The following is a 20,456-nucleotide window of genomic DNA, read 5'->3' as shown; positions in this document are numbered from 1 at the left end:
AGTTGCCCTCGCTAGAAGCCTGTGTTTCAGACATAAGGAAGTGGATGGCTGAAAACGTTCTACTTTTAAACTCGGACAAAACAGAGATGCTTGTTCTAGGTCCCAAGAAACAAAGAGATCTTCTGTTAAATCTGACAATTCATCTTGATGGTTGTAAAGTCGTCTCAAATAAAACTGTGAAGGACCTCGGCGTTACTCTGGACCCTGATCTCTCTTTTGACGAACATATCAAGACTGTTTCAAGGACAGCTTCTCTCCATCTACGTAACATTGCAAAAATCAGAAATTTTCTGTCCAAAAATGACGCAGAAAAATTAATCCATGCTTTTGTTACTTCTAGGTTAAACTACTGCAATGCTCTACTTTCCGGCTACCCGGATAAAGCACTAAATAAACTTCAGTTAGTGCTAAATACGGCTGCTAGAATCCTGACTAGAACCCAAAAATGTGATCATATTACTCCAGTGCTAGCCTCCCTACACTGGCTTCCTGTTAAGGCAAGGGTTGATTTCAAGGTTTTACTGTTAACCTACAAAGCATTACATGGGCTTGCTCCTACCTATCTTTCCGAGTTGGTCCTGCCGTACATACCTACACGTACGCTACGGTCACAAGACGCAGGCATAATAGCAGACAGAACAGCCCTCAGTAGGAATAACTAGGACATGGTGTATAACAGCAGAACATTGGCCTCAGTTGGAATAACTAGGACATGGTGTATAATAGCAGAACAGCCCTCAGTAGGAATAACTAGGACATGGTGTATAACATCAGAACAGCCCTCAGTAGGAATAACTAGGACATGGTGTATAACAGCAGAACAGCCCTCAGTAGGAATAACTAGGACATGGTGTATAGTAGCAGAACAGCCCTCAGTAGGAATAACTAGGACATGGTGTATAACAGCAGAACAGCCCTCAGTAGGAATAACTAGGACATGGTGTATAGTAGCAGAACAGCCCTCAGTAGGAATAACTAGGACATGGTGTATAACAGCAGAACAGCCCTCAGTAGGAATAACTAGGACATGGTGTATAACAGCAGAACAGCCATCAGTAGGAATAACTAGGACATGGTGTATAATAGCAGAACAGCCCTCAGTAGGAATAACTAGGACATGGTGTATAACAGCAGAACAGCCCTCAGTAGGAATAACTAGGACATGGTGTATAACAGCAGAACAGCCCTCAGTAGGAATAACTAGGACATGGTGTATAACAAGCAGAACAGCCCTCAGTAGGAATAACTAGGACATGGTGTATAGTAGCAGAACAGCCCTCAGTAGGAATAACTAGGACATGGTGTATAACAGCAGAACAGCCCTCAGTAGGAATAACTAGGACATGGTGTATAACAGCAGAACAGCCCTCAGTAGGAATAACTAGGACATGGTGTATAACAGCAGAACAGCCCTCAGTAGGAATAACTAGGACATGGTGTATAACAGCAGAACAGCCCTCAGTAGGAATAACTAGGACATGGTGTATAGTAGCAGAACAGCCCTCAGTAGGAATAACTAGGACATGGTGTATAGTAGCAGAACAGCCCTCAGTAGGAATAACTAGGACATGGTGTATAACAGCAGAACAGCCCTCAGTAGGAATAACTAGGACATGGTGTATAATAGCAGAACAGCCCTCAGTAGGAATAACTAGGACATGGTGTATAGTAGCAGAACAGCCCTCAGTAGGAATAACTAGGACATGGTGTATAACAGCAGAACATTGGCCTCAGTAGGAATAACTAGGACATGGTGTATAACAGCAGAACAGCCCTCAGTAGGAATAACTAGGACATGGTGTATAATAGCAGAACAGCCCTCAGTAGGAATAACTAGGACATGGTGTATAACAGCAGAACATTGGCCTCAGTAGGAATAACTAGGACATGGTGTATAACAGCAGAACAGCCCTCAGTAGGAATAACTAGGACATGGTGTATAACAGCAGAACAGCCCTCAGTAGGAATAACTAGGACATGGTGTATAGTAGCAGAACAGCCCTCAGTAGGAATAACTAGGACATGGTGTATAACAGCAGAACAGCCCTCAGTAGGAATAACTAGGACATGGTGTATAATAGCAGAACAGCCCTCAGTAGGAATAACTAGGACATGGTGTATAGTAGCAGAACAGCCCTCAGTAGGAATAACTAGGACATGGTGTATAACAGCAGAACAGCCCTCAGTAGGAATAACTAGGACATGGTGTATAATAGCAGAACAGCCCTCAGTAGGAATAACTAGGACATGGTGTATAGTAGCAGAACAGACCTCAGTAGGAATAACTAGGACATGGCGTATAATAGCAGAACAGCCCTCAGTAGGAATAACTAGGACATGGTGTATAACAGCAGAACAGCCCTCAGTAGGAATAACTAGGACATGGTGTATAATAGCAGAACAGCCCTCAGTAGGAATAACTAGGACATGGTGTATAACAGCAGAACAGCCCTCAGTAGGAATAACTAGGACATGGTGTATAACAGCAGAACAGCCCTCAGTAGGAATAACTAGGACATGGTGTATAACAGCAGAACAGCCCTCAGTAGGAATAACTAGGACATGGTGTATAGTAGCAGAACAGCCCTCAGTAGGAATAACTAGGACATGGTGTATAACAGCAGAACAGCCCTCAGTAGGAATAACTAGGACATGGTGTATAACAGCAGAACAGCCCTCAGTAGGAATAACTAGGACATGGTGTATAACAGCAGAACAGCCCTCAGTAGGAATAACTAGGACATGGTGTATAACAGCAGAACAGCCCTCAGTAGGAATAACTAGGACATGGTGTATAACAGCAGAACAGCCCTCAGTAGGAATAACTAGGACATGGTGTATAGTAGCAGAACAGCCCTCAGTAGGAATAACTAGGACATGGTGTATAACAGCAGAACAGCCCTCAGTAGGAATAACTAGGACATGGTGTATAGTAGCAGAACAGCCCTCAGTAGGAATAACTAGGACATGGTGTATAGTAGCAGAACAGCCCTCAGTAGGAATAACTAGGACATGGTGTATAACAGCAGAACAGCCCTCAGTAGGAATAACTAGGACATGGTGTATAACAGCAGAACAGCCCTCAGTAGGAATAACTAGGACATGGTGTATAACAGCAGAACAGCCCTCAGTAGGAATAACTAGGACATGGTGTATAACAGCAGAACAGCCCTCAGTAGGAATAACTAGGACATGGTGTATAGTAGCAGAACAGCCCTCAGTAGGAATAACTAGGACATGGTGTATAACAGCAGAACAGCCCTCAGTAGGAATAACTAGGACATGGTGTATAGTAGCAGAACAGCCCTCAGTAGGAATAACTAGGACATGGTGTATAACAGCAGAACAGCCCTCAGTAGGAATAACTAGGACATGGTGTATAACAGCAGAACAGCCCTCAGTAGGAATAACTAGGACATGGTGTATAGTAGCAGAACAGCCCTCAGTAGGAATAACTAGGACATGGTGTATAACAGCAGAACAGCCCTCAGTAGGAATAACTAGGACATGGTGTATAGTAGCAGAACAGCCCTCAGTAGGAATAACTAGGACATGGTGTATAACAGCAGAACAGCCCTCAGTAGGAATAACTAGGACATGGTGTATAACAGCAGAACAGCCCTCAGTAGGAATAACTAGGACATGGTGTATAACAGCAGAACAGCCCTCAGTAGGAATAACTAGGACATGGTGTATAACAGCAGAACAGCCCTCAGTAGGAATAACTAGGACATGGTGTATAACAGCAGAACAGCCCTCAGTAGGAATAACTAGGACATGGTGTATAACAGCAGAACAGCCCTCAGTGTGTGTGTGTGTGTGTGTGTGTGTGTGTGTGTGTGTGTGTGTGTGTGTGTGTGTGTGTGTGTGTGTGTGTGAGAGTATGTCTACTGTGAGTGTGTGTGTATGTCTACTGTGAGAGTGTGTGTGTGTGTGTATGTCTACTGTGAGTGTGCGTGTATGTCTACTGTGAGTGTGTAAGCGGCTGAATTGAACACAGACTCACTCCTTGTGAAGATCTCCAGCGGTCTTGGCCAGGGGGGGGCTGGCGTGGGGGTTGATCTTGATGAGCCGGTGGGGGTCCGAGCGGTGTGGTTCTGACCGGTGGGGATGGGGGTCGGACCGGTGAGGGTCGGCGCTGGCTGGTCGGACGGGGACCGGGACGTGGCTAAGTAGGTCCAGGCTGTCAGAGGAGGAGACAGGGACCGGGTGGTGTAGCCAAGGACTGGCCGTGTTCTGGTACCACAACACCCAGAGAGACAGACAGGGTCAGTGCCACAACACCCAGAGAGACAGACAGGGTCAGAACCAGAGAGACAGACAGGGTCAGCCCCTGTTTCAACTGACAACATGATCATAGTTGCTATGCTACAGCAACTAGCTGTTTAAACTGGCAACATGATCATAGTTACTATGCTAAAGCAGCTAGCAGTTTAAACTGACAACATGATCATAGTTACTATGCTAAAGCAGCTAGCAGTTTAAACTGACAACATGATCACAGTTGCTATGCTACAGCAGCTAGCTGTTTAAACTGACAACATGATCACAGTTGCTATGCTACAGCAGCTAACTGTCTAAACTGGCAACATGATCATAGTTGCTATGCTACAGCAGCTAGCTGTTTGAACTGGCAACATGATCACAGTTGCTATGCTACAGCAGCTAGCTGTTTAAACTGGCAACATGATTACAGTTGCTATGCTACAGCAGCTAGCTGTTTAAACTGACAACATGATCATAGTTGCTATGCTACAGCAACTAGCTGTTTAAACTGGCAACATGATTACAGTTGCTATGCTACAGCAGCTAACTGTTTAAACTGGCAACATGATCATAGTTGCTATGCTACAGCAGCTAGCTGTTTAAACTGGCAACATGATTACAGTTGCTATGCTACAGCAGCTAGCTGTTTAAACTGACAACATGATCATAGTTGCTATGCTACAGCAACTAGCTGTTTAAACTGGCAACATGATTACAGTTGCTATGCTACAGCAGCTAACTGTTTAAACTGGCAACATGATCATAGTTGCTATGCTACAGCAGCTAGCTGTTTAAACTGACAACATGATCAAAGTTGCTATGCTACAGCAGCTAGCTGTTTAAACTGGCAACATGATCATAGTTGCTATGCTACAGCAGCTAGCTGTTTAAACTGGCAACATGATCACAGTTGCTATGCTACAGCAGCTAGCTGTTTAAACTGGCAACATGATCACAGTTGCTATGCTACAGCAGCTAGCTGTTTAAACTGGCAACATGATCATAGTTGCTATGCTACAGCAGCTAGCTGTTTAAACTGGCAACATGATCATAGTTGCTATGCTACAGCAGCTAGCTGTTTAAACTGACAACATGATTACAGTTGCTATGCTACAGCAGCTAGCGGTTTAAACTGGCAACATGATCACAGTTGCTATGCTACAGCAGCTAGCTGTTTAAACTGGCAACATGATCACAGTTGCTATGCTACAGTTGCTAGGTTGAAGTCATAATAGAAGAATAGAATGTGGGTGTTTGGTACTCACCCTCCTCATGTTGGTCTCAGAGTTGACAGTGTTTTCGGGGTGCACCCACTTGGACCCGGGCAGGTTGAGTCCTGGGGGATAGGAGCGGGTCTTATTGGGGTACTGCCAGATGATTGGGTACAGACCCAGCTGGTTGTATGAGGCTGACGTGTGGCTGTGTGTCTGGGGCTGAGAGACAGGGTGGTGATGGGCTAGTCCCAGGTGCCCCAGCCCTGAGGAGTCTAGTCGGGGATGACCCCCCAGCAGGGGGCCTGGAGGCAGGCCAGAGAGCACCCCGGAGAGGAGGTGGTGGTGGGAGGAGGGCAGGAGGTGGGAGGTGTGGTGGTGGGTGGAAGAGGGGGTGAGGCAGGAGGCGTGGGAGGAGGCGTGGAGGGGGTGGAGCTGGGGGTGCAGATAGGACACGCGGTTGGACTCCTGGTTGGGACGGACAAGCGCAGGGTCCCGGTACACAGTGAAATGCTCATTCTTATCGATGATTAGCGGGCTCTTAGTGCAAGACCCTGGCGACTCAGTCCCTCGGGCCAGGACGGGCTTAAAGCTGGAGCGAGGGGGGTTGTCCGGGTAACGGCCTTTATGCTTGGACACCTCTGGGGAGGTGAGGGGTTTGGGTTTAGACCCAGTCTCCAGAAAACTCTGTGTTTTAGACTTGATGATGTCAGGGGAGCAGAGGGCCTTAGGCTTCAGGGCCTCTGGGGAGGGGAGGGGCTTGGGGACATCAGGGGAGGGGCTTAGCTTGTACGACTTCCTGGCCTCGTCAGCCAATGAGGCGTTCTTAAAGCAGGGCAACATGGAGGAATATAGCTGCATCTCTCTCTCTACTACAGCAGCAGACTCACTGACTGATGCTATAGGTCTGATCACCACTGAATGGACTAACTCCATCTTACTGCCCAGGCTGCCAACTATGTGCTGCTTTACCTCTGGCTTCCTACACACTGAGGGAGGCTGGTTCCTAAGGTCACACTCTGACACTGAGGGAGGATGGTTCCTAAGGTCACACTCTGACACTGAGGGAGTCCGGTTCCTAAGGTCACACTCTGACACTGAGGGAGGATGGTTCCTAAGGTCACACTCTGACACTGAGGGAGTCTGGTTCCTAAGGTCACACTCTGACACTGAGGGAGGCTGGTTCATAAGGTCACACTCTGACACTGAGGGAGGATGGTTCCTAAGGTCACACTCTGACACTGAGGGAGGCTGGTTCCTAAGGTCACACTCTGACACTGAGGGAGTCTGGTTCATAAGGTCACACTCTGCCACTGAGGGAGGATGGTTCCTAAGGTCACACTCTGACACTGAGGGAGGATGGTTCCTACGGTCACACTCTGACACTGAGGGAGGATGGTTCCTAAGGTCACACTCTGACACTGAGGGAGTCTGGTTCCTAAGGTCACACTCTGACACTGAGGGAGGATGGTTCCTAAGGTCACACTCTGACACTGAGGGAGGATGGTTCCTAAGGTCACACTCTGACACTGAGGGAGTCCGGTTCCTAAGGTCACACTCCGAGGGGCTCTTACGAAGGGGAGAGGGAGGGCCCAAAGAGGGGTTTAGCACCAAATGTCTGCTGGGCTCCGAGAGGTAGGAGGGCTCAGATGGATTCTGGGAGGCCAGCAGGGCCGAGACGGCCTCAGAGTTCTCCCGGGACGCCATGTGTGCATCCTCTGCTGTGATGTCGGTTATATACTGAGAGGGAGTCTGGGTCCTGGAGACCACCTCAGAGCTGGAGTACTGGTCCTTGGACTGAGGATGGGTCCTGGAGACCACCTCAGCGCTGGAGTACTGGTCCTTGGACTGAGGATGTGTCTGGCAGAGGGCTTTCATAGTGCTGTTGTTCTCCATGATGCTCTCCCCTTGGCCCTCAGAGGGGGCAGAGCCCTGGGAGGAGGAGGACAGGGGAAGGGCCTGGCGCTGTTGCAGTGGAGACCGTTCCCCCTGTTGCTGAGGTTGTCGCAGGGATGACCTCTGCTCCCTGTCGGCCGCCTTCTGAAGCTCCTCACCCCAGGGGGAGAGACTTCCTGTCAGAGCAGACTCCTTCCCAGTCTTACAACTCTGGCTCTTGTGCCCCTCCTGGACGGTCTTTCCTTTTAGCTCCTCCTCTGAGTTCTGCTCTGAGGAAGAGGAGGAGTCTGCCGTCCTGGTTCTCTTGGTAGACGTCTCAGAGTCACTGCTCTCAGAGAAGTCAGACCTCACTATAGTCTCGCTTCTCAGTCTTTTCAAACCGGATTTCTCCTCTTCCTCCTCCGCTTTCCTCCGCTTGTTCACCGCCACCTGCTTGCTGCTCGTACTTTTAAACAAGTCTGGAGAGATGAATCATAGGAGGAGAATATATTACAAGTCTGGAGAGATGAATCAGAGGAGAATATATTACAAGTCTGGAGAGATGAATCATAGGAGGAGAATATATTACAAGTCTGGAGAGATGAATCAGAGGAGAATATATTACAAGTCTGGCTTGAGGCTCCCAGAGCAGCGACTAAGGCTCCCAGAGCAGCGACTAAGGCTCCCAGAGCAGGGACAAAGGCTCGCAGAGCAGGGACAAAGGCTCCCAGAGCAGGGACAAAGGCTCCCAGAGCAGGTACAAAGGCTCCCAGAGCAGGGACAAAGGCTCCCAGAGCAGGGATTAAGGTTCCCAGAGCAGGGATTAAGGCTCCCAGAGTAGTGAGTAATGCTCCTAGTGTAAGGCTCCCAGAGCAGGGACTGAGGCTCCCAGAGCAGGGACTAAGGCTCCCAGAGGCTCCCAGAGCAGGGACTAAGGCTCCCAGAGCAGGGACTAAGGCTCCCAGAGCAGGGACTAAGGCTCCCAGAGCAGGGACTAAGGCTCCCAGAGCAGCGTGTAATGATCCCAGAGCAGTGAGTAATGCTCCTAGAGCAGCGAGTAATGCTCCCAGAGCAGCGAGTAATGATCCCAGAGCAGCGAGTGATGCTCCCAGAGCAGCGAGTAATGATCCCAGAGCAGCGAGTAATGATCCCAGAGCAGGGACTAAGGCTCCCAGAGCAGCGAGTAATGATCCCAGAGCAGCGAGTAATGCTCCCAGAGCAGGGACTAAGGCTCCCAGAGCAGCGAGTAATGATCCCAGAGCAGGGACTAAGGCTCCCAGAGCAGCGTGTAATGCTCCCAGAGAAGCGAGTAATGATCCCAGAGCAGCGAGTAATGATCCCAGAGCAGCGAGTAATGATCCCAGAGCAGCGACTAAGGCTCCCAGAGCAGCGACTAAGGCTCCCAGAGCAGCGACTAAGGCTCCCAGAGCAGCGACTAAGGCTCCCAGAGCAGCGACTAAGGCTCCCAGAGCAGCGACTAAGGCTCCCAGAGCAGCGACTAAGGCTCCCAGAGCAGCGACAAAGGCTCCCAGAGCAGGGACAAAGTCTCCCAGAGCAGGGACAAAGGCTCCCAGAGCAGGGACAAAGGCTCCCAGAGCAGGGACAAAGGCTCCCAGAGCAGGGACAAAGGCTCCCAAGAGCAGGGACAAAGGCTCCCAGAGCAGGGACAAAGGCTCCCAGAGCAGGGATTAAGGCTCCCAGAGTAGTGAGTAATGCTCCTAGTGTAAGGCTCCCAGAGCAGGGACTGAGGCTCACAGAGCAGGGACTAAGGCTCCCAGAGCAGGGACTAAGGCTCCCAGAGCAGGGACTAAGGCTCCCAGAGCAGGGACTAAGGCTCCCAGAGCAGGGAGTAAGGCTCCCAGAGCAGGGACTAAGGCTCCCAGAGCAGCGTGTAATGATCCCAGAGCAGTGAGTAATGCTCCCAGAGCAGCGTGTAATGATCCCAGAGCAGCGAGTAATGATCCCAGAGCAGCGAGTAATGATCCCAGAGCAGGGACTAAGGCTCCCAGAGCAGCGTGTAATGCTCCCAGAGCAGCGAGTAATGATCCCAGAGCAGCGGGTAATGATCCCAGAGCAGCGAGTAATGCTCCCAGAGCAGCGAGTAATGATCCCAGAGCAGCGAGTAATGATCCCAGAGCAGCGAGTAATGCTCCCAGAGCAGCGAGTAATGATCCCAGAGCAGCGGGTAATGCTCCCAGAGCAGCGAGTAATGATCCCAGAGCAGCGAGTAATGCTCCCAGAGCAGCGGATAATGATCCCAGAGCAGCGAGTAATGCTCCCAGAGCAGCGAGTAATGCTCCCAGAGCAGCGAGTAATGCTCCCAGAGCAGCGAGTAATGCTCCCAGAGCAGCGAGTAATGCTCCCAGAGCAGCGGGTAATGATCCCAGAGCAGCGAGTAATGCTCCCAGAGCAGCGAGTAATGCTCCCAGAGCAGCGAGTAATGCTCCCAGAGCAGGGACTAAGGCTCCCAGAGCAGCGTGTAATGCTCCCAGAGCAGCGAGTAATGCTCCCAGAGCAGCATGTAATGCTCCCAGAGCAGTGAGTAATGATCCCAGAGCAGTGAGTAATGCTCCCAGAGCAGCGAGTAATGATCCCAGAGCAGCGAGTAATGCTCCCAGAGCAGCGAGTAATGCTCCTAGAGCAGCGGGTAATGATCCCAGAGCAGGGACTAAGGCTCCCAGAGCAGCGACTAAGGCTCCCAGAGCAGGGACTAAGGCTCCCAGAGCAGCGACTAAGGCTCCCAGAGCAGCGACTAAGGCTCCCAGAGCAGCGACTAAGGCTCCCAGAGCAGCGCGTAATGCGCCCAGAGCAGCGAGTAATGCTCCTAGAGCAGGGAGTTATGCCCCTAGTGTAATGCTCCTAGTGCAGGGAGTAATGCTCCCAGAGCAGTGACTAATGATCCCAGAGCAACGAGTAATGCTCCCAGAGCAGCGAGTAATGCTCCTAGAGCAGGGACTAAGGCTCCCAGAGCAGGGACTAAGGCTCCCAGAGCAGCGACTAAGGCTCCCAGAGCAGGGACTAAGGCTCCCAGAGCAGCGACTAAGGCTCCCAGAGCAGCGACTAAGGCTCCCAGAGCAGCGACTAAGGCTCCCAGAGTAGCGACTAAGGCTCCCAGAGCAGCGACTAAGGCTCCCAGAGCAGCGCGTAATGCGCCCAGAGCAGCGAGCAATGCTCCCAGAGCAACGGGTAATGCTCCCAGAGCAGCGGGTAATGCGCCCAGAGCAGCGTGTAATGATCCCAGAGCAGCGAGTAATGCGCCCAGAGCAGCGAGCAATGCTCCCAGAGCAGCGGGTAATGCTCCCAGAGCAGCGGGTAATGCTCCCAGAGCAGCGGGTAATGCTCCCAGAGCAGCGGGTAATGCTCCCAGAGCAGCGGGTAATGATCCCAGAGCAGTGGATAATGCTCCCAGAGCAGCGGGTAATGATCTTAGAGCAGCGAGCAATGCTCCCAGAGCAGCGAGTAATGCTCCCTAGAGTATCGACTAATGCTCCCTAGAGTATCGACTAATGCTCCCTAGAGTATCGACTAATGCTCCCTAGAGTATCGACTAATGCTCCCAGAGCAGCGACTAAGGCTCCCAGAGCAGCGACTAAGGCTCCCAGAGCAGCGACTAAGGCTCCCAGAGCAGCGACTAAGGCTCCCAGAGCAGCGACTAAGGCTCCCAGAGCAGCGCGTAATGCGCCCAGAGCAGCGAGCAATGCTCCCAGAGCAGCGGGTAATGCTCCCAGAGCAGCGGGTAATGCTCCCAGAGCAGCGGGTAATGCGCCCAGAGCAGCGTGTAATGATCCCAGAGCAGCGAGTAATGCGCCCAGAGCAGTGGGTAATGCTCCCAGAGCAGCGGGTAATGATCCCAGAGCAGCGGATAATGCTCCCAGAGCAGCGAGTAATGCTCCTAGAGCAGCGAGTAATGCTCCCAGAGCAGCGGGTAATGATCCCAGAGCAGCGGATAATGCTCCCAGAGCAGCGAGTAATGCTCCTAGAGCAGCGAGTAATGCTCCCAGAGCAGCGAGTAATGCTCCCAGAGCAGCGGGTAATGCGCCCAGAGCAGCGGATAATGCTCCCAGAGCAGCGAGTAATGATCTTAGAGCAGCGAGCAATGCTCCCAGAGCAGCGACTAATGCTCCCTAGAGTATCGACTAATGCTCCCTAGAGTATCGACTAATGCTCCCTTGAGTATCGACTAATGCTCCCACAGCAGCGAGTAATGCTCCCTAGAGCATCGACTAATGCTCCCAGAGAATCGACTAATGATCCCAGAGCAGCGAGCAATGCTCCTAGAGCAGGGAGCAATGCGCCCAGAGCAGCGGGTAAATGCTCCCAGAGCAGCGACTAAGGCTCCCAGAGCAGCGGATAATGATCCCAGAGCAGCGACTAAGGCTCCCAGAGCAGCGCGTAATGCGCCCAGAGCAGCGGGTAATGCGCCCAGAGCAGTGGGTAATGCGCCCATGGCAGCGGGTAAATGCTCCCAGAGCAGCGGATAATGCTCCCAGAGCAGCGGGTAATGCGCCCAGAGCAGCGGGTAATGCGCCCAGGGCAGCGGGTAAATGCTCCCAGAGCAGCGGATAATTCTCCCAGAGCAGCGGGTAATGCGCCCAGAGCAGCGGGTAATGCGCCCAGAGCAGCGGACAATGCTCCCAGAGCAGTGGGTAATGATCCCAGAGCAGCGGGTAATGCTCCCAGAGCAGCGAGTAATGCTCCCAGAGCAGCGTGTAATGCTCCCAGAGCAGCGAGTAATGCTCCCAGAGCAGCGAGTAATGCGCCCAGAGCAGCGGATAATGCTCCCAGAGCAGCGGGTAATGATCCCAGAGCAGCGGGTAATGCGCCCAGAGCAGCGGGTAATGCGCCCAGAGCAGCGGATAATGCTCCCAGAGCAGCGAGCAATGCTCCCAGAGCAGCGAGTAATGCTCCCTAGAGTATCGACTAATGCTCCCTAGAGTATCGACTAATGCTCCCAGAGCAGCGAGTAATGCTCCCTAGAGCATCGACTAATGCTCCCAGAGAATCGACTAATGATCCCAGAGCAGCGAGCAATGCTCCTAGAGCAGGGAGCAATTCACCCAGAGCAGCGAGCAATGCGCCCAGAGCAGCGGGTAAATGCTCCCAGAGCAGCGGGTAATGATCCCAGAGCAGCGGGTAATGATCCCAGAGCAGCGGATAATGCTCCCAGAGCAGCGAGTAATGATCTTTGAGCAGCGAGTAATGCTCCTAGTGTAATGCTCCTAGTGTAATGCTCCTAGAGCAGGGAGTAATGTTCCTAGAGCAGGGAGTAATGCTCCTAGAGCAGGGAGTAATGCTCCTAGAGCAGGGAGTAATGCTCCTAGAGCAGGGAGTAATATGCTCCTAGGGCAGGGAATAATGCTCCTAGAGCAGGGAGTTATGCTCCTAGAGCAGGGAGTTATGCTCCTAGAGCAGGGAGTTATGCTCCTAGAGCAGGGAGTTATGCTCCTAGAGCAGGGAGTTATGCTCCTAGAGCAGGGAGTAATGCTCCTAGTGTAATGCTCCTAGAGCAAGGAATAATGGTCCTAGAGCAGGGAGTAATGTTCCTAGAGCAGGGAGTAATGCTCCTAGAGCGGGGAGTAATGCTCCTAGAGCAGGGAGTTATGCCCCTAGTGTAATGCTCCTAGAGCAAGGAATAATGGTCCTAGAGCAGGGAGTAATGTTCCTAGAGCAGGGAGTAATGCTCCTAGAGCGGGGAGTAATGCTCCTAGAGCAGTGAGTAATGCTCCTAGTGTAATGCTCCTAGAGCAAGGAATAATGGTCCTAGAGCAGGGAGTAATGCTCCTAGAGCAGGGAGTAATGCTCCTAGAGCAGGGAGTAATGCTCCTAGAGCAGGGAGTAATGCTCCTAGAGCAGGGAGTTATGCCCCTAGTGTAATGCTCCTAGAGCAGGGAGTAATGCCCCTAGTGTAATGCTCCTAGAGCAGGGAGTTATGCTCCTAGAGCAGGGAGTTATGCTCCTAGAGCAGGGAGTTATGCTCCTAGAGCAGGGAGTTATGCGTGTAGATACAAGGGGTCTGAATACTTTCCCAAGGCAGTGTCCTGCTAAAGCTTTCCCAAGGCAGTGTCCTGCTAAAGCTTTCCCAAGGCAGTGTCCTGCTAAAGCTTTCCCGAGGCAGTGTCTTGCTAAAGCTTTCCCGAGGCAGTGTCCTGCTAAAGCTTTCCCGAGGCAGTGTCCTGCCAAAGCTTTCCCGAGGCAGTGTCCTGCCAAAGCTTTCCCGAGGCAGTGTCCTGCCAAAGCTTTCCCGAGGCAGTGTCCTGCCAAAGCTTTCCCGAGGCAGTGTCCTGCCAAAGCTTTCCCGAGGCAGTGTCCTGCCAAAGCTTTCCCGAGGCAGTGTCCTGCCAAAGCTTTCCCGAGGCAGTGTCCTGCTAAGGCTTTCACGAGGCAGTGTCCTGCCAAAGCTTTCCCGAGGAAGTGTCCTGCTAAGGCTTTCCCGAGGCAGTGTCCTGCTAAAGCTTTCCCGAGGCAGTGTCCTGCTAAAGCTTTCCCGAGGCAGTGTCCTGCTAAAGCTTTCCCGAGGCAGTGTCCTGCTAAAGCTTTCCCGAGGCAGTGTCCTGCTAAAGCTTTCCCGAGGCAGTGTCCTGCTAAAGCTTTCCCGAGGCAGTGTCCTGCTAAAGCTTTCCCGAGGCAGTGTCCTGCCAAAGCTTTCCCGAGGCAGTGTCCTGCCAAAGCTTTCCAAAAGGCAGTGTCCTGCCAAAGCTTTCCCGAGGCAGTGTCCTGCCAAAGCTTTCCCGAGGCAGTGTCCTGCCAAAGCTTTCCCGAGGCAGTGTCCTGCCAAAGCTTTCCCGAGGCAGTGTCCTGCCAAAGCTTTCCCGAGGCAGTGTCCTGCCAAAGCTTTCCCGAGGCAGTGTCCTGCTAAGGCTTTCACGAGGCAGTGTCCTGCCAAAGCTTTCCCGAGGAAGTGTCCTGCTAAGGCTTTCCCGAGGCAGTGTCCTGATAAAGCTTTCCCGAGGCAGTGTCCTGCTAAAGTTTCCCGAGGCAGTGTCCTGCTAAAGCTTTCCCGAGGCAGTGTCCTGCTAAAGCTTTCCCGAGGCAGTGTCCTGCTAAAGCTTTCCCGAGGCAGTGTCCTGCTAAAGCTTTCCCGAGGCAGTGTCCTGCCAAAGCTTTCCCGAGGCAGTGTCCTGCCAAAGCTTTCCAAAAGGCAGTGTCCTGCCAAAGCTTTCCAGAGGCAGTGTCCTGCCAAAGCTTTCCCGAGGCAGTGTCCTGCCAAAGCTTTCCCGAGGCAGTGTCCTGCCAAAGCTTTCCAGAGGCAGTGTCCTGCCAAAGCTTTCCCGAGGCAGTGTCCTGCTAAAGCTTTCCCGAGGCAGTGTCCTGCTAAAGCTTTCCCGAGGCAGTGTCCTGCTAAAGCTTTCCCGAGGCAGTGTCCTGCCAAAGCTTTCCCGAGGCAGTGTCCTGCCAAAGCTTTCCCGAGGCAGTGTCCTGCCAAAGCTTTCCCGAGGCAGTGTCTTGCCAAAGTTTTCCAGAGGCAGTGTCCTGCCAAAGCTTTCCCGAGGCAGTGTCCTGCCAAAGCTTTCCCGAGGCTGTGTCCTGCTAAAGCTTTCCCGAGGCAGTGTCCTGCCAAAGCTTTCCCGAGGCAGTGTCCTGCCAAAGCTTTCCCGAGGCAGTGTCCTGCCAAAGCTTTCCCGAGGCAGTGTCCTGCCAAAGCTTTCCCAAGGCAGTGTCCTGCCAAAGCTTTCCCGAGGCAGTGTCCTGCCAAAGCTTTCCCGAGGCAGTGTCCTGCTAAAGCTTTCCCGAGGCAGTGTCCTGATAAAGCTCTTCCAAGGCAGTGTCCTGATAAAGCTCTTCCAAGGCAGTGTCCTGCTAAAGCTTTCCCAAGGCAGTGTCCTGCTAAAGCTTTCCCAAGGCAGTGTCCTGATAAAGCTCTTCCAAGGCAGTGTCCTGATAAAGCTCTTCCAAGGCAGTGTCCTGCTAAAGCTTTCCCAAGGCAGTGTCCTGCTAAAGCTTTCCCAAGGCAGTGTCCTGCTAAAGCTTTCCCAAGGCTGTGTCCTGCTAAAGCTTTCCCAAGGCTGTGTCCTGCTAAAGCTTTCCCGAGGCAGTGTCCTGCTAAAGCTTTCCCGAGGCAGTGTCCTGCTAAAGCTTTCCCCAAGGCAGTGTCCTGCTAAAGCTTTCCCAAGGCAGTGTCCTGCTAAGGCTTTCCCAAGGCAGTGTCCTGCTAAAGCTTTCCCAAGGCAGTGTCCTGCTAAATCTTTCCCAAGGCAGTGTCCTGCTAAAGCTTTCCCAAGGCAGTGTCCTGCTAAAGCTTTCCCAAGGCAGTGTCCTGCTAAGGCTTTCACGAGGCAGTGTCCTGCCAAAGCTTTCCCGAGGCAGTGTCCTGCTAAGGCTTTCCCGAGGCAGTGTCCTGCTAAAGCTTTCGAGGCAGTGTCTTGATAAAGCTTTCGAGGCAGTGTCTTGCTAAAGCTTTCCCGAGGCAGTGTCCTGCTAAAGCTTTCCCGAGGCAGTGTCCTGCCAAAGCTTTCCCGAGGCAGTGTCCTGCCAAAGCTTTCCCGAGGCAGTGTCCTGCCAAAGCTTTCCCGAGGCAGTGTCCTGCCAAAGCTTTCCCGAGGCAGTGTCCTGCTAAGGCTTTCACGAGGCAGTGTCCTGCCAAAGCTTTCCCGAGGAAGTGTCCTGCTAAGGCTTTCCCGAGGCAGTGTCCTGATAAAGCTTTCCCGAGGCAGTGTCCTGCTAAAGCTTTCCCGAGGCAGTGTCCTGCTAAAGCTTTCCCGAGGCAGTGTCCTGCTAAAGCTTTCCCGAGGCAGTGTCCTGCTAAAGCTTTCCTGAGGCAGTGTCCTGCTAAAGCTTTCCCGAGGCAGTGTCCTGCTAAAGCTTTCCCGAGGCAGTGTCCTGCCAAAGCTTTCCCGAGGCAGTGTCCTGCCAAAGCTTTCCAAAAGGCAGTGTCCTGCCAAAGCTTTCCCGAGGCAGTGTCCTGCCAAAGCTTTCCCGAGGCAGTGTCCTGCCAAAGCTTTCCCGAGGCAGTGTCCTGCCAAAGCTTTCCCGAGGCAGTGTCCTGCCAAAGCTTTCCCGAGGCAGTGTCCTGCCAAAGCTTTCCCGAGGCAGTGTCCTGCTAAGGCTTTCACGAGGCAGTGTCCTGCCAAAGCTTTCCCGAGGAAGTGTCCTGCTAAGGCTTTCCCGAGGCAGTGTCCTGATAAAGCTTTCCCGAGGCAGTGTCCTGCTAAAGTTTCCCGAGGCAGTGTCCTGCTAAAGCTTTCCCGAGGCAGTGTCCTGCTAAAGCTTTCCCGAGGCAGTGTCCTGCTAAAGCTTTCCCGAGGCAGTGTCCTGCTAAAGCTTTCCCGAGGCAGTGTCCTGCCAAAGCTTTCCCGAGGCAGTGTCCTGCCAAAGCTTTCCAAAAGGCAGTGTCCTGCCAAAGCTTTCCAGAGGCAGTGTCCTGCCAAAGCTTTCCCGAGGCAGTGTCCTGCCAAAGCTTTCCCGAGGCAGTGTCCTGCCAAAGCTTTCCAGAGGCAGTGTCCTGCCAAAGCTTTCCCGAGGCAGTGTCCTGCTAAAGCTTTCCCGAGGCAGTGTCCTGCTAAAGCTTTCCCGAGGCAGTGTCCTGCTAAAGCTTTCCCGAGGCAGTGTCCTGCCAAAGCTTTCCCGAGGCAGTGTCCTGCCAAAGCTTTCCCGAGGCAGTGTCCTGCCAAAGCTTTCCCGAGGCAGTGTCTTGCCAAAGTTTTCCAGAGGCAGTGTCCTGCCAAAGCTTTCCCGAGGCAGTGTCCTGCCAAAGCTTTCCCGAGGCTGTGTCCTGCTAAAGCTTTCCCGAGGCAGTGTCCTGCCAAAGCTTTCCCGAGGCAGTGTCCTGCCAAAGCTTTCCCGAGGCAGTGTCCTGCCAAAGCTTTCCCGAGGCAGTGTCCTGCCAAAGCTTTCCCAAGGCAGTGTCCTGCCAAAGCTTTCCCGAGGCAGTGTCCTGCCAAAGCTTTCCCGAGGCAGTGTCCTGCTAAAGCTTTCCCGAGGCAGTGTCCTGATAAAGCTCTTCCAAGGCAGTGTCCTGATAAAGCTCTTCCAAGGCAGTGTCCTGCTAAAGCTTTCCCAAGGCAGTGTCCTGCTAAAGCTTTCCCAAGGCAGTGTCCTGATAAAGCTCTTCCAAGGCAGTGTCCTGATAAAGCTCTTCCAAGGCAGTGTCCTGCTAAAGCTTTCCCAAGGCAGTGTCCTGCTAAAGCTTTCCCAAGGCAGTGTCCTGCTAAAGCTTTCCCAAGGCTGTGTCCTGCTAAAGCTTTCCCAAGGCTGTGTCCTGCTAAAGCTTTCCCGAGGCAGTGTCCTGCTAAAGCTTTCCCGAGGCAGTGTCCTGCTAAAGCTTTCCCCAAGGCAGTGTCCTGCTAAAGCTTTCCCAAGGCAGTGTCCTGCTAAGGCTTTCCCAAGGCAGTGTCCTGCTAAAGCTTTCCCAAGGCAGTGTCCTGCTAAATCTTTCCCAAGGCAGTGTCCTGCTAAAGCTTTCCCAAGGCAGTGTCCTGCTAAAGCTTTCCCAAGGCAGTGTCCTGCTAAGGCTTTCACGAGGCAGTGTCCTGCCAAAGCTTTCCCGAGGCAGTGTCCTGCTAAGGCTTTCCCGAGGCAGTGTCCTGCTAAAGCTTTCGAGGCAGTGTCTTGATAAAGCTTTCGAGGCAGTGTCTTGCTAAAGCTTTCCCGAGGCAGTGTCCTGCTAAAGCTTTCCCGAGGCAGTGTCCTGCCAAAGCTTTCCCGAGGCAGTGTCCTGCCAAAGCTTTCCCGAGGCAGTGTCCTGCCAAAGCTTTCCCGAGGCAGTGTCCTGCCAAAGCTTTCCCGAGGCAGTGTCCTGCCAAAGCTTTCCCGAGGCAGTGTCCTGCCAAAGCTTTCCCGAGGCAGTGTCCTGCTAAAGCTTTCCCGAGGCAGTGTCCTGCTAAAGCTTTCCCGAGGCAGTGTCCTGCTAAAGCTTTCCCGAGGCAGTGTCCTGCTAAGGCTTTCACGAGGCAGTGTCCTGCTAAAGCTTTCCCGAGGCAGTGTCCTGCTAAAGCTTTCCCGAGGCAGTGTCCTGCTAAAGCTTTCCCGAGGCAGTGTCCTGCTAAAGCTTTCCCGAGGCAGTGTCCTGCTAAAGCTTTCCCGAGGCAGTGTCCTGCTAAAGCTTTCCCGAGGCAGTGTCCTGCTAAAGCTTTCCCGAGGCAGTGTCCTGCCAAAGCTTTCCCGAGGCAGTGTCCTGCCAAAGCTTTCCAAAAGGCAATGTCCTGCCAAAGCTTTCCAGAGGCAGTGTCCTGCCAAAGCTTTCCCGAGGCAGTGTCCTGCCAAAGCTTTCCCGAGGCAGTGTCCTGCCAAAGCTTTCCCGAGGCAGTGTCCTGCTAAGGCTTTCCCGAGGCAGTGTCCTGCTAAGGCTTTCCCGAGGCAGTGTCCTGCTAAAGCTTTCCCGAGGCAGTGTCCTGCTAAAGCTTTCCCGAGGCAGTGTCCTGCTAAAGCTTTCCCGAGGCAGTGTCCTGCTAAAGCTTTCCCGAGGCAGTGTCCTGCTAAAGCTTTCCCGAGGCAGTGTCCTGATAAAGCTCTTCCAAGGCAGTGTCCTGATAAAGCTCTTCCAAGGCAGTGTCCTGCTAAAGCTTTCCCAAGGCAGTGTCCTGCTAAAGCTTTCCCAAGGCAGTGTCCTGATAAAGCTCTTCCAAGGCAGTGTCCTGATAAAGCTCTTCCAAGGCAGTGTCCTGCTAAAGCTTTCCCAAGGCAGTGTCCTGCTAAAGCTTTCCCAAGGCAGTGTCCTGCTAAAGCTTTCCCAAGGCTGTGTCCTGCTAAAGCTTTCCCGAGGCTGTGTCCTGCTAAAGCTTTCCCGAGGCAGTGTCCTGCTAAAGCTTTCCCGAGGCAGTGTCCTAAAAAGCTTTCCCCAAGGCAGTGTCCTGCTAAAGCTTTCCCAAGGCAGTGTCCTGCTAAGGCTTTCCCAAGGCAGTGTCCTGCTAAAGCTTTCCCAAGGCAGTGTCCTGCTAAATCTTTCCCAAGGCAGTGTCCTGCTAAAGCTTTCCCGAGGCAGTGTCCTGCTAAAGCTTTCCCAAGGCAGTGTCCTGCTAAGGCTTTCACGAGGCAGTGTCCTGCCAAAGCTTTCCCGAGGCAGTGTCCTGCTAAGGCTTTCCCGAGGCAGTGTCCTGCTAAGGCTTTCCCGAGGCAGTGTCCTGATAAAGCTTTCGAGGCAGTGTCTTGCTAAAGCTTTCCCGAGGCAGTGTCCTGCTAAAGCTTTCCCGAGGCAGTGTCCTGCCAAAGCTTTCCCGAGGCAGTGTCCTGCCAAAGCTTTCCCGAGGCAGTGTCCTGTCAAAGCTTTCCCGAGGCAGTGTCCTGCCAAAGCTTTCCAGAGGCAGTGTCCTGCCAAAGCTTTCCCGAGGCAGTGTCCTGCCAAAGCTTTCCCGAGGCAGTGTCCTGCTAAAGCTTTCCCAAGGCAGTGTCCTGCTAAAGCTTTCCCGAGGCAGTGTCCTGCTAAAGCTTTCCCGAGGCAGTGTCCTGCTAAGGCTTTCACGAGGCAGTGTCCTGCCAAAGCTTTCCCGAGGCAGTGTCCTGCTAAGGCTTTCCCGAGGCAGTGTCCTGATAAAGCTTTCCCGAGGCAGTGTCCTGCTAAAGCTTTCCCGAGGCAGTGTCCTGCTAAAGCTTTCCCGAGGCAGTGTCCTGCCAAAGCTTTCCCGAGGCAGTGTCCTGCCAAAGCTTTCCAAAAGGCAGTGTCCTGCCAAAGCTTTCCAGAGGCAGTGTCCTGCCAAAGCTTTCCCGAGGCAGTGTCCTGCCAAAGCTTTCCCGAGGCAGTGTCCTGCCAAAGCTTTCCCGAGGCAGTGTCCTGCTAAGGCTTTCCCGAGGCAGTGTCCTGCTAAGGCTTTCCCGAGGCAGTGTCCTGATAAAGCTTTCCCGAGGCAGTGTCCTGCTAAAGCTTTCCCGAGGCAGTGTCCTGCTAAAGCTTTCCCGAGGCAGTGTCCTGCTAAAGCTTTCCCGAGGCAGTGTCCTGCTAAAGCTTTCCCGAGGCAGTGTCCTGCCAAAGCTTTCCCGAGGCAGTGTCTTGCCAAAGCTTTCCCGAGGCAGTGTCCTGCCAAAGCTTTCCAGAGGCAGTGTCCTGCCAAAGCTTTCCCGAGGCAGTGTCCTGCCAAAGCTTTCCCGAGGCTGTGTCCTGCTAAAGCTTTCCCGAGGCAGTGTCCTGCCAAAGCTTTCCAGAGGCAGTGTCCTGCCAAAGCTTTCCCGAGGCAG

At 52.8% G+C, this 20,456-nt stretch overlaps 1 protein-coding gene across 3 annotated transcripts in view; it reads right to left on the bottom strand.

Annotated features, from left to right (window-relative positions):
* Positions 1-3,990: 3,990 nt before the first annotated feature.
* Positions 3,991-20,456, bottom strand: part of LOC139571666 (probable JmjC domain-containing histone demethylation protein 2C) — a 222,486-nt gene continuing 206,020 nt past the window's right edge. For all 3 annotated transcript variants that reach the window (XM_071394748.1, XM_071394750.1, XM_071394749.1), the window contains 2 exons: positions 5,532-7,831; positions 3,991-4,236 (listed from right to left, as the gene is read on the bottom strand). In XM_071394748.1, the coding sequence (XP_071250849.1) occupies positions 4,003-4,236; positions 5,532-7,831 (2,534 nt within the window). In that variant the 3' untranslated portion in view covers positions 3,991-4,002. The remainder of the gene's footprint in view (positions 4,237-5,531; positions 7,832-20,456) is intronic.

The sequence above is a fragment of the Salvelinus alpinus genome, chromosome 3 (assembly GCF_045679555.1).
Source record: "Salvelinus alpinus chromosome 3, SLU_Salpinus.1, whole genome shotgun sequence".
Taxonomy (NCBI): Eukaryota; Metazoa; Chordata; class Actinopteri; order Salmoniformes; family Salmonidae; genus Salvelinus; species Salvelinus alpinus.
This window is presented reverse-complemented; position numbering and strand designations above follow the sequence as displayed.